The sequence below is a fragment of the Limulus polyphemus genome, unplaced genomic scaffold, assembly GCF_000517525.1.
Source record: "Limulus polyphemus unplaced genomic scaffold, Limulus_polyphemus-2.1.2 Scaffold1970, whole genome shotgun sequence".
NCBI classification, from domain to species: Eukaryota; Metazoa; Arthropoda; class Merostomata; order Xiphosura; family Limulidae; genus Limulus; species Limulus polyphemus.
In genome coordinates this window covers 45,701-59,908 of record NW_013667580.1, presented here as the reverse complement: position 1 = coordinate 59,908, position 14,208 = coordinate 45,701, and the positions used below count along the sequence as shown (strand labels likewise).

The following is a 14,208-nucleotide window of genomic DNA, read 5'->3' as shown; positions in this document are numbered from 1 at the left end:
TCAATAAGCAATCCTGAAAAATATTTGGGGGTGCTTAACTTTTTTCCAGGTGTATATAATCAAGAACTTGTCATACAAGTAATTATCTCTCAAAACTGAGAGAACTAAGGATTCATGTAAAAGTTAAGCCTATTTCTCATAGGTACTATCAAAGACTTTGTCTTGTCACTATCAGTATATAAAGTTTGTGTTCCACCAAGGCTTTAGAACTCTTACATTTCAGCCTCATGGGCTTCTAAGATCTGTTGAACTTGTAATATTATATAGATATACCAGATGTTTGTGGTATAAACATACATTTAACTAGAGGGGCACATACCTCTGCCACGCAGCGTTGATCACATTTGCTCCTCAAAAAATACAAAAATGTGTCTGTTGTTATCAACGGACACTAACCATTTTTGGTAGAACTATGAGGAATAATATTCTACAAATGCCCACCAACTTCCATCAAAATCCAATTGTTTTTGACTGAGTTATAGAACAAAAATAGTGCGAAAAATTTATCAGTTCCCATGTTAACAGATGGTGACTTTTGTGACCTTGACCCTGACCATCCAAAAACTAATCACTTCTTAGTTGGGTCATAATACAAATGTATACTAACTTTAGTCCAAATCCATTCAGTCGTTTTTGAGAAATCTTGCTGACAAACACATACATGGGGGGAGAAACATAACCTTTGTCACCTTCAATGGTGGAGGTAATAATACATATTACAATGGACAACCTGTAACTGGTAGTCTAGAAAAGAAACAAAGGGAGTGTATAGGCAAAACATGTCTGCTTATTACACCTGCTAAGCCTATTATATTTATCAGAAGATGAGAAATTATTTATGTAATTTTTTTATTAAAGGATATCATACCTAAAAGTCGGACTCTAGTTGTGTTTCCATACAGATCAAAGAAAGCCCACAGATTAAGGGTATGGTCAACATGCATCACAGTGGTTGGAGGTTGCCGGTTTTTCACAAACTGTACTTCACCTAGTGAGAGAATACAGACTTATCAATTCTTTCGTTTGTTTAAATAATTACTGCTACTAAAGTTTCAGTGTTAAAAACTAAAGTGTTAACAAGTAGTTCAATTAGCAATGTGTTAGGTATTTAAGAAGTTGACATTCTTCACATTTTACTTTACAGATGTTTTTACACATGGATGAGTTACTTAAGTTATTTTATTAATTTCTTTAGTCACAGAGTTGTGAAAATAATTACTTAAGACATTTCAAACAAAAGAAGTAATTGATAGCCTTTTCCTCAACTCTTACATCAACAAGCTTAATTTTTAATTTACTTTAATCAATTTGCAATAATTTGCTAGTTCTTTTTAGCTTTTAAATTGTTTTCAAATCAGTTAGTACAGAACATACCACTGTTAGTAATTAGAAATGTTAACTCATCTCCAAGCTGAGGAGAGTTAGCAACATCTTTCTTCACCACCCAATACTCTGGCCTGTCTAAAAGGGAGTCTGCATCTTCAGGAAGATCAGCTCCATTCACAGTGGCAGGGTCACAGCTAGTCAGCCCAAATGCCATAGCCCCAACATACATTTGCTCTGTTTTAGTGACCTGGATAACAAGTCGTTCACCCGCTCGTAGTGGACGAGAGGTAAAAACATACCCATAACAATAATGACTATCATTTCTTTCTGCAACCATCCTGAAAATCATTTCAAATTTTCTTTTAGTATCTCTGATTGTTCTGATTTTTGCAATGGATCATGGAATGTAAATGATTCATGTAAAACAAATATATACATACATATATATATAGAATTGAGGAAAAACAAGACTACTGTACATTTCACAAATACATCATGATGCCTTTACAGGCAAAACCATGGTTGTAATAAATTATTTATTTGTGAAACACAAATTTTTGTCTTCATCTACAAACACGGAATATATGTTACTGAAGGAAAATGACAAGCATAAGAGTAAATAACTGAGAAAATTTTGTACCTGTCATTTGAAAGATTTATATTACAACCCTTGGTGCGGTGGAACTGTAACTGTGAAAATGTTATGCCTCGGTAGAACCTAACAGGTAGCTCAGGCTCCGAAGTTTCCAAAGTAATAGCTGAAAGGGCTGGAATGATAGAATCAATATCAGGGGTACTCTGTTGCCTCCTGGTGTTGTTAAGATGTTGTCTTGAATCTATACATCAAAAGAGGTTTGGAAGTTTATTATTTCTTTAACATGAATGTATTTTTACAAAACAGTTTCATTCTTAAACTTTGTGCTTTCATTGGTAGAAATACTTAATGGTGCAACATTTGGAGACTGTGAGATGGCAAAGCTTTATGGAAAGGAACTGTCTACCATCAGTGAGTTCAATATCAGCAAAATAACATTTTTGATGTAGAAAAGACAAGCAGATTTCAATTGTGTATCTGCATGAGAAAACTTGCTGTCAAAAATTTGCTTATATTAGCAACAACAAACCTGTTTTTATGTAGATATCTAAATGATAGATAGGTGCATATAGAATGTGGACTGGTATCTATTTTTCAATTCATTTTACATTCAATAAATTAGCAAATAGAGTACTTAACAAAACTATCAAATAATCTAAAATCTATTTTACATATTCTTTCAAAAATTTAATATAATAAGCTCAGTTTCTTTCCACGTTATGTGATGTAAGTCACTTTTAGAAGACTTCAAGTGAAACTCAGTTTACAAGCAAGTCAAAAGGAAATAACTACAGTTCAATAAGATTATATAATACAAGCAAAGACTGTGGCTTTCAGATGTAAGGACTGATACTTTAGTTTTTTACAAGCCTTCAGATGTCTACAGAATGTTCATTAACTTGTGCAAAATAATTTACCAGTTGTCAAAATACTGGCATAATATATACTAGAAATAGATTGTTTCAGAAATCTGTGAAATAATCACTAATGACAGTTTGAAAGCTACGAGTTCGATGCTACTAAGTTATAATCTCAGTGTTTTACTTACATTTCTTTTTTGCAAGTATATCATTCTTTCTAAAATCTTGATTTTAGTAAAAGACATTTAAAAATTGTTTAACACATTGATGTTTGACCACATAATTTTGTTTTTTGTGATAAAACTGAGTCACGGTAATGTACACTATCCTACCAAAAGTCATGGGACAGGTAGTTATGAATAAAACCTCTTTATTCCAAGAAATTAATAGTATATTGGTCCACCTTTGCCCTTAATGACTGCTTCAATGTGTCATGGAAGACTGTCTACTAATATCTGGTATAAAACTGGTGGTATTGTGCTCCACTCCTCCTTTAAAGCATTAGTAAGCTCTTTTACTGAAGAGGGCCATCTTGGCCTTGCCCTAATTCTGCATTCTAGTTCCTCCCAAAGATGTTCTATCGGGTTGAGGTCGGGGCTCTGTGCTGGCCACTACAATATCCCGATGTTATTATCTTTAAACCATGCGTTCACAATCCTTGCTTTGTGACATGGAGCATTATCATGTTGGAAGGTGTAAGGGGTAGTACCATAAAATTGCCACAATTTAGGACACATAGAATTGTTCAGAACATCACTGTAGGACTCAATATTCATGGATCCAGTGCAACCAGTGGATGTAGACCATACCACGAGAAGCAACCCCCAGACAGTTATACTGCCACCTCCAAACTTCACTGTTGGGACAACACACTCAGGTAATGAGCATTCTTTAGGCATTCTCCACAGGACTGATTTTCATTGATCCATGGTCCAGTTTTGGTGTGCCTTACCCCGTGCCAATCGACGGTGTGCATTTATTTTTTTTTATCAATGGCTTCTGGGCTGCAGCTCTTCCATGAAAATTGATGGCATGCAGCTCTTGATGTGTTGTGGAAACACTTATAGGATTGCCTGTGGCTGCTCGCATCTCCAAACACAGATTCTCTATGGTCTGACAGTAAGATGAGGTAACCAGCCTTCTCAAGGTGTGTTGGCTCCTGTCAGTCAGTATTTTACACCTACCTAGTTGTTTCTTGGGTTAGTTGTCACCTATGGACTTCCATTTCTTTAGTGCATTGCCAATTGTTGACCTGGGAATGTTTAATTTTTGTGCAATAGTACGTACAGACATATTCCCCAAATGACATCCAACTATCCTTCTCTTCTGAAACTGTTAGCTCTTTCTGTGTACTCAACGTTCGGCATACAAATTCAAAATGTCTTCCGTGTGAACTGCTGATCACCTTTATAGGCCAAACTATTTGCATATTCTGTTGTCACACCCATTTTCCTGCAATCAGAGGTGTGTTCCATGACTTTTGGTAGGATAGTGTATGTTAATTACATTTTGGCTATTATTAGTTTGTAAGATGTCAAACATCAACAAAAATTAATTTTTTCAATAATTAGACTTAAGATTAACTTATATTAGAAGTTTTGTGCATTAGTTACTGTTATTAGTAAATTAAATTTTAACAAAGACTAAAATGTTCACAGTTTTACACTGTATGAGCACAGAAATGCTTCCCATGATACAGGGTGTCCAAAAAGACTGGAACCATAGGTGATTTGCAGCTTTTCTTAATTTCAGATATGCGACTGATTATGGCTCTGTCAAAGCATGAGAAAGTCAAGTTAATCCTACTGTGTGGCAGAGAAGTTTGGTCCTAGTGAAAGGTTTCTGGCAAATTTAATGAGAGAGAAAAATATCATTCACAGTGCTATTGAGAAGTTGCTAGCTAAATTTAAAGAGATTGGCAGTGTGAACCATTTAATAATGATACAAGTATGCTTCACAGCATTCAAAGAGAATGGAAATACTGTCTATAAATTTGTTTCGAATTACTAAGGACAGAATGTGGAACACATTGTGTAAAATTCATTGAAGTGCCTACAGTTACAGACCTTCTGGACCCACCGAAGTTCTTACAGAGCTAAAGAAGAACTGAACTTACCCACAAGTTCCATTGCCACAGTGTTTCCATAGACGTCTAGTAAAGCCCACAAAGGTGTGCTCACGTTTACTCCACTGAAGAATATTCCTTTTTCCTCCCCATTAATTGAAAAGTGGACATCACCATTGTCATCCACAAAATAAATTAGAACTGTATCTCTCCTGGCAAACCGTTCACCAAGGGCCTTTGCCCAATTTCCAGGTTTATTAGTCAAGTCTGGGCAAGCATACTTGGGTAAGGCTGATCGAAAGTTTGAGGGGTCATTGGCAGTAAATCCAAAACGTAGTGCTCCACTCCAACTACTGGAAGTTTCAGCAAATTTTAAAATAACACGCTCATTTACTTGAACTGGCCTGCTACTGAATGCAATACCTTTACAAAAACTCTCAGTACGACGAGCTACAGCACCATCTCTTGACACCCTGATATTTTCTCCATGTACACTGTGGAAGAGGAGGGGTGGTAGGTTGTTAGTCCCTTGGTTGCTAGGACTACGGGAGTAAGAAGAAGCTGTAAAAAATAGAACAAGTTCAGTTCTTTAATTCAAATTGCTTGACATATTATACTGCATGTTTAATGCTGAAATATAAAATGAAAAAAAATTGCTTCATGTTGTGGAACAGTATATCAAGAATTCATATTTTAAAATAATAATTTTAAAACATTTTATTTTAAACATTTCTATACATAATCTACACCAATTTAGGCTTCAGGATGTACAAGCAATGAAAAAGACTCACAAATGATATAATAGATGAAAGAAAAAATATCACTGACTGTGCCACCATTAATACTTCCTAGAACATGTACACACACACATACACATGATATATAAACCACAGGTATCCTTAATTCATCAGTAGGGCCTGCCACGAACAGCAACTGACAGTATTATATCTGCCAAATGCTTCATTACCAGCTTCACACACACAATATAATTAGGAGAACATATATTTATATGAAAGTGATACAGAACTTAATATTAACTTTCAATCAAAGCAAGCTATGTTAATATACTTAGATCAAAACTTATATTGAACCTGAAAATAAGAATATGTAATTAAATATACTGTTAAAAAGTTCTTGCAAAGATTATGATGCACTATTTCATCAGTGGGTACTCTTGCTATAAGTGATATTATCAGTTGTAAACCCATTGGTAGAAGCAGTGGTGTAAGTATGCCCCTGCAATTGTGTGTGTGTGTGTCCAAGGGTCTGACAAACTTAAGAATTGCCTATAAGGGAGGAGACATACATTTTAATTTGTTTAAAATAAAGGGAAGTTTTATTATTCTGTCAAGTTAATGATATCAGTCAGCCAGAATTGTAACTAAATTATAGGGAAATAAATGTAGGAGGCACAATTACTTTTTATAGAGGGGTGGGTGGGGCTTTTTTGTAGTTACACCACTGGGTACAAGAACAAATTAACATACATGAAGCCTTAGATGATATAGCTTCTTTGGTTTGTGAATTTCAAGTAATTCTAAAACGACCCAGTAAATTTTTGTTATATCATTCAATAGGCCTTTCAAACTTAAATGATTACATTTTGTCTCATTACATTCAACAGATGTGGCTACTATTATTCAAGTGTTGGTTTAAACTAAAAACAAAATGATTAGTATCATTCAGATTTTTTTTTATATATATATAAATGATCAACTAACGTTGCACACTGATGAACAAACAAACGGACATGAATTAATCAAATCGTTACTAAAGAGGGCAACCAGGAGGGTAAAGTTTGCTTTGATTCATATGATCTTGACCTTTACTGATAAAAGAAGCAAGATACACACATTTCAAAAAATTCTACAAAGGGTTTGCTTGAATATTACTATAATTTTTTTTTTAAATTTCACATAAATAAATCAGTTTTTCAGTAATACTCACTTTTGTTTTTACTCAACTGAAACAATTAACCCACAAGAATTTGAAATAACATTTCGTTAAAATCTATCAAACTTCAGATTAAAGATGTTCACATATACACATAGAATTACATTCCCATTGGATGTAACTACGATCCCACATATGCTTTTATTAAAAAACAGACACAAGAGCGTTATATTTTGCCAAATTTCATCGTTAGGGAAGTGGACAAAAACATCGTACGAGAAACAATAAAGAATAAAACTAATCCAGTACACTAAACAGCAGCAGCTGAAACTCACAGCCGGGACGTTGCCACATCTGGGGCACGTGTGACCCATCATACAACAGACTTGCTAGAGGAAATCTCATTTACTTATCCCGACATAAAAAACGTTTGGAACAACATTGGCTAAGCAGCACTTTTCGTAATCCATACTTTTTTTATACATTTTTTCATGGGAAATGACCCAGGAAGTAATTATGGTGATGCCACCTTTTTTTTTCTGATTAAAAAATACGCTGTCTTCGTCACATGGTAAAATAATTCAGATGAGGACAGCTGTAACTTCCGGTCCTACGAACTATAACCTAACAAATAGGACTATCACGCATATTCTAGTCATACCATACAAGTTACATCCATATAATCTCGAATTAGAACGTACAGTACAATTTCTTAAGTAATCGATTTCATAAAGGAAATTACACTCATTAACTAAACAAAAAGTAAAAAAAAAAATTTACGGAAGCTAAAATACCAGCAAGAAGAGTAAATCATGCGAGAAATATAACAACGTTATGAGGTTAGATAATTATTTTTTATTTATCTAAAGGTGGAGCTATTTAAGGCTTAGTATTTAAAGCTGTAAAATGATCATCTTCTGTTGTTTTATCAACATAAAGTTAGTTTAATGAGCCCATAACGCTAGAAAGAACAACGTAACAATATTCCGTATTGCATTCCACAACAATCCTGGCTATGAATGGTATTACCTACACATATTGTGTTACTTCAATACAACAAGAGTTCATGGGAAAGATAAGCTTATTCTGAAACTTTTGAAAACAATAATGGTTTAATGTATCCGGATGGTTTCGTGTATCCACTAGCATTTACAAACGAATAGCATTGACGTACTATGAACGCTGTGGCACTAAACGTTATACAAAACGTTGGAGTAGACATAATACAAATATCTCCTCCTAACCGTATATCCGGTTAGGTCTGGTATATAGGCTAAGCTACGTAAACACAGTTTGAACTGTGAGAATTATGTTTGCTAGCTTTTTTAGTTGTACGTTTTGAATCAGTTTATCAATCCAATATAGGAGAATTTCAGACTTATCTATAATGGGATTATTGACGGCCAAGTTCGAAGTTTCTACATTAAAAAACGCATTTTTCAAAACTTTATGTAAAGCAAAAAATTGCTAAAACATCAGTCCCACGTTCAAATGATTTTAAACCCATTATTTTCAAACTAACACATATTATTACTTTGTTTTGAGAACTATATTATTTGTCTATGTGCCTTAACTCATTCTGCATTTTTTTGTACAGCTAAAAATATGTATCAAGTAATAATAGTCGGATATACATACAAACACACGCAAAGATCCTCAGTAGTTGTTTTCCAGTATCAACTGCCAAACCAGCACTTCTACCTGAGACAATGTGTCCTTGACTTGTACTCTCAGTATTATTCATCATTAAATAATAACAACCTCGGGAAGTATGGAAAATACGAGGGAAATATTATGCCGTTTTAATTAAGCCTTAAATAATGAGAAAATTCTGAGTGGTGGATAAAGGCTCCGTTCCGGGAAGTCGTACTATTCTTGAATTAACAAAGCCCTTCTTTCTTTTTGTACTGCACTTTTTATCGTCCCAGTCACGACACAAGTCAATGGACTTCTAAAAGTTCATGTCTCATATCTCACCTGGCCGGTCTATCTGGACTCATTCATATTACGATACTTCTCAAGGAATTGCCAATACGGGTGACTTGGCTAAATAAAAGGAAACGTCTACGGCTCTATATACAGACTTGAGTAACTGCACCACACAATTTTAACATCAGGTTAACATAACAAGTTTCGAACCTTATTAGTATTATTTTTTTCTGAAATGAGAATAACGCTAGGGTTAGCAGTTGCGTCATTTAGTTCTAATATATCTGAATTTACTTCAAAACAATATTTTAAAAATATAATTGTTATGCAGTAATCTAATGTTAAGGCATGGGTAAGTTTTATAATGAACAAAATTTTATATGCAATACTTTTCCAGTCTAGTTATAACAAGGTCTAGTGATTACCTATTTTATGTGTTTCGTAACCACTAACGTAAACTGAACTATTTGAAAAAAAGAAGAAGTCATATTTGGATTTTCTTTGTTCGATAATCCTTATAAAGTTTATATATACAGAGATAAAGGAGAGGTGGACAAATATTGTCAAAACAATTCACGTACTATATTTTAAGTAAATGGGCAGAAATTCAATCGTGTTTTACATCATCAGGTTTAGTTTGTTTTGAATTTCACGCAGAGCTGCATGAGGGCTATCTGCGCTAACCGTCCCTAATTTAGCAGTGAAAGACTAGAGGGAAGACAGTTAGTCAACACCACCCACCGCCAACTCTTGGGCTACTCTTTTACCAACGAATAGTGGGTTTGACCGTTACATTATAACGCCCCACGGCTGAAAGGGCCATTTAAATCATCAGCTTAGTCTTGGTTATTTACTGTTCTACTATCCATATTTACATATTCTAACTAAATTTGGGTATATATATATAAATATATGCAGTTTTACTGACTAAGTTTTGTTTACATATTCTAAGACTTGGGTGTATGTATATACTACAGCTTGACTGACTATCATTTGTTTACATATTCTACTTAACATGTATACTGCTGAAGACGCACACGTGCGTCATAAGTACAAAAAAGTAAGATTACATGTTTTAGATACGTTATTATTTCTGTTGTTTAAATTGAAACACAACGATATTGCACTAAATCTTTCATCTGCACTTGTCATAGATGATGCTAAGTTTCGCAGCAGTTAACGTGTTAAGACATAAGTGTTTGTATATGCTACAGTTTTACATACATATTCTAAGACTTGGGTGCATGTATATACTATAGTTTTATTGACTATTTTCTGTTTACATGTTCCACTTAAGCCTTGGATGTATGATCTATAGTTTCTATACACTATGTGGACATATAGTTAACAAAATCACATAAATACTGATGAATTTAACTGGTTCAAAAGTGAGTGTTATTTTATCAAAAAATGAATAAATAATAACGTTTGGAAACAACCAAGACCACCATCAATCTAGCTAAAATCATCTCGCTGTTCAAGACTAGTTTATCTGAAAAGCGGAAAACGTTTACATGCTAAAGAAAGAAGGAGAAGAAAAAAAAAACTGTTACAGTAAGACACAGATTGAGTTCCGAATGTGACTTAACTCTCAACAAAGAATACTCATACGTTGTATGTTTTTTGTATAATCATTCAAATGGAATTTGGAGCAATAATTAATCAGTTGAATTTGTCAAACTGTGCTGATTAGAAAGTTAATTATTATATACCACTATATTATGTAACGTACTGACCAATACCGCCCGACGATTTTATTTGCTGTACTGAATTATTGTGTTAATTAATGGAATATATAAACGTGTACTAACTGTTGTTCGTATAACAATTTATTTATATCAGAAGATTTACACGACCTAAGATATATTTGTATCAATGTAAAGAATCAGAAGTTTTTGTTGTTTTTTTATTATTGATAATGGGCTGAGGTTCCGCGTTTCAGTCACATGCGTTTGCACGCGGAAAAGTTTAGAAACACTTCAATGGGCTATAACTCCAAGCTTCAATTAAAGGTGTGTACACGCGGTAAAGATTAGAAACACTTCAGTAGATATACAATACTAGATGTACTTCCGCAGGGTCTCCGAAAGTGTTCTGTTTCGAGAGTATACAAAACCAAAATTAAGAGAAATAAATCCATTTCTTGCTTTTCAAATCCATATGTCATGCTATGTTGTAGCCTACAGAGTGTATAATCAATCTCGTGATTCATAGCATGTGCACGTTTTACTGACGTCACTTTAGTGTCTACTGACTGACAGACAACACACTACTGTATAGTGGTGCGAGTAGTTAAAACAAGTGACCATAAAGTGGGCTCACAACGACAATCAACACCAGTGAATAGCAGTTTGTATTTGTATGCAACATAAAGGGGTTCGCAACGACAAACCACCAGTGAACAGCAGTTTGTATAGAATATAAAGGGGTTCACAACGACAATCAACACCAGCTAAGCAAATAACAAGGAAATAAAGTCTCGAACAAAGACACTGTCAGTGTTTACTTGTTTGTTTAGGATATCAGTATAAAAGCACCCACCGCAAACTCTTGGGCTACTCTAATCGAATAATAGGATGTGATCGTCACTCTTATAACGCATACATGGCTTCTCATTGTGGAGCGAAATTTTTTCTGCAGCGACAGGATGTGAGCCATGGACCTTCGTATCTACAGTCCGGCACGATAACCAGTTGGCTACGCCCAACCCATAGCGTCACTGGCAGGTATCTTCAGACGGAAACAACATTTACACCATGTCGACGTATCACGAGTAAATCAACAGACCCCTACATTTAATGCCAATAAATGAATACTTTAATAAGTTTCAAATGCAAGTATCCTAAATTTTCTGGTTTAAAAATCCCTACAATTCAAAGTCAAGAAGAATACACGCAACAACAATCATCCAAAACATTTTCAACACACGGCGCTGCCCTAATTAGAAGTGGGAACTCTTGGTGTATGTGTGTATGTATGTGAGGAAAAAACAACAACTTCAATTTCAAAGACTAAACTGATAAGGCTTACACTTCACAAACAGTTCACACTTTTTTTTTAACAGAAAATACGACACTCAAAATATTTGTTTTATGGCTTAGTTATTACGTTCGTAGATTTTCAAGCTTACATTTTCAGCCCATTTTGTGTCTCGAATGTTTACCCCCCCCCCCTCGAATGTTTGTTGTTTAACAGCAGCGTATAATATTGATAAAGTTACGTTTATTGGTCATTATACTTAAGCCAACACGCCTTGATGGGCCAGGAGTGGCTTACCGGTTAACGTACCGGACTGTGAATCAGATAAACCATGGTTCGCGTTACATTGGCGCAAAATCGCGAACCGCACTATGAATTCATTATAAGAGTGACTGTGAAATCCCATTATTCGATTGGAGTAGCCTAACAGTTGGCGGTGGGTATAGTTGACTGTCTGCTTTCCCTTTAGTCTATCGGCTCATACTTTGGAACGACTAACACAGATCGCTCTTATGTAGCTGTGCGCACGAATATCCGTAAGAAAATTACTAACCACAATGTCATTTATTGTATTTAACGATTTCTTCTGCAACTCTGAATCTTCTCTAAACCCCAGAATTGCCAAAAGATTTGGACTCTGTCGGTTTTTAAAACGCATTTTTTTCTTAAGTATTCATGCACCAAATTACTCATGGGTTCATGAGTGTTGGTTCCAGGATCCGTAATAAGTCACACGAAAAAAATCAAGCAAAATACCATCAACATTGCAGTCAATCCCAGTAATTACTGCCACCTCCCCCAAGTATTTTTGATTATGAAAATAAATGATTTCATCAGATTGTTTTGTTTAGTTGTTTACACGAATGTTGTAAGAGACAAAATTATAAATTGGCCAACATGATGTAATTGTAGCCGTTAGTAAACAGCACAAAAACAAATCGATAAATTTAGAATTAACATGGTTTGAGGAAAAACATCCTGAAGCATGCGTACAGTGGTGTGAATTTGAACAAGCGTAAATTTTATATAATCCAATCAGCGTGATGTATTTCGGAAGTGCGCTAATCAAAAGAGAGTCGCGCTAGCGTCAAGACGTCCTTTTCTTGAGGTCTCGAGACATGAAAAAACGTTTTCCAAAGTGGATGGAGAGAGATTTTTGAATACCTCAAACATACGAATCTCTCTTAATGTATGATGATATGGCTCCAACATGATTATACACCTACAAAGAAATGTATACGTACAGCTAAAACTAAGCCAGTAAAGTCAGTGTTCGAATCAAATGCCTGATTGGGAGACCATGTATCTGTAAGAGTAAATTTGAGAAGTTCCTCTTGTTAAAGTTTCTTTGAATTTATTTTTAACGACATAAATACATAAAACAAGCGAAAATTTGATGGGTCCGAAGGAAAAAATCAAAAGTTTTCCCGAAGTTATTTACACTGACACGTCACCTTGGTCAGTATACGGTTTGCTTTAAATTTCACGCAAAGCTACACGAAGGCTATCTGCACTAGCCGTCGCAACCCACCGCCAAATCTTGCGCTACTCTTTTACTAACGAATAGTGGGATAGACCGTCACGTTATATCGCCCCCACGGCTGAAAGGGCGAGCATATTTGGTGGGACAGGCATTCGAACCCGCGACCCTCAGATTGCGAGTCGAGCTCCCTAATTACCTGGCTATGCTAGGCTCCTTCAGTATACGGGATGACACAAAAGTCGAGTTCCACTATAATATTTCTAAGTCTGATTCTTATTACGATTTTTTCCTAAGTTATGTTTGTGTTACCAACTGCCTCTTTCTCTTTGGTAACAATAAGTGGTTGGCATATTTTTAACTATGTAAGAACGTTTTATAGAGGTGAATCTTTCGTGACGTCATGATATCAACGGTATACATCTCACATGTAGAAATCGTGGCGGTGGGTACGTTTTATATCACCCTATATACGTAAAGTTACAGAGTTAAGTTCATAGTACTCTTCCCCTTTAACCCCTTCGTTTGCGGCTTGTGTAAGTTGGCGTACCACCCCATGCGCAAAGATTCGCGAATTTTGCGGCGGGCCATTCAAAATGTTGCGCGTAAAATGCTTGCATCATATGATGTCAACTACAGTTGATGGGTTAACAATGACACACGAAATTGATCTGTAATAATTAATATTCTGAGCTCAATTAAAAGTATGATATCAAGAACGTAAGGTTGTTATCTCATAGATTAAATTCAGGTAACCAGTTACGGTTATAGCTTCGCGGATGTGTGTGCGTGTCATTTGTTATAGCAAAGATACATCGGGCTATCTGCTGTGCCCACCGAGGGGAATCGAACCCTGATTTTTGCGCTGTAAATCCAAAGACTTACCGCTATCCCACCGGGGAACTTTGCGGATATATTAGGTAACCATGTTTTGTAGATGTACTGCTACAGTTACAGCTTTACTGGACATCAGGTAGTCACATTTTGCAGACATATCGCTACGGTTACAGCTTTGCTGGACATTAGGTAGTCACGTTTTGCAGACATATCGCTACGGTTACAGCTTTGCTGGACATTAGGT

General features: G+C 35.4%; 1 protein-coding gene across 3 annotated transcripts in view; it reads right to left on the bottom strand.

Moving 5' to 3' along the window:
• LOC106465520 (protein neuralized-like) overlaps positions 1 to 14,208 on the bottom strand; it is a 61,863-nt gene that overhangs the window by 4,701 nt on the left and 42,954 nt on the right. For all 3 annotated transcript variants that reach the window (XM_013925746.2, XM_022393433.1, XM_022393432.1), the window contains exons 2-5: positions 4,898 to 5,407; positions 1,967 to 2,162; positions 1,375 to 1,664; positions 869 to 988 (exon numbers count right to left, since the gene is read on the bottom strand). In XM_013925746.2, the coding sequence (XP_013781200.1) occupies positions 869 to 988; positions 1,375 to 1,664; positions 1,967 to 2,162; positions 4,898 to 5,407 (1,116 nt within the window). The remainder of the gene's footprint in view (positions 1 to 868; positions 989 to 1,374; positions 1,665 to 1,966; positions 2,163 to 4,897; positions 5,408 to 14,208) is intronic.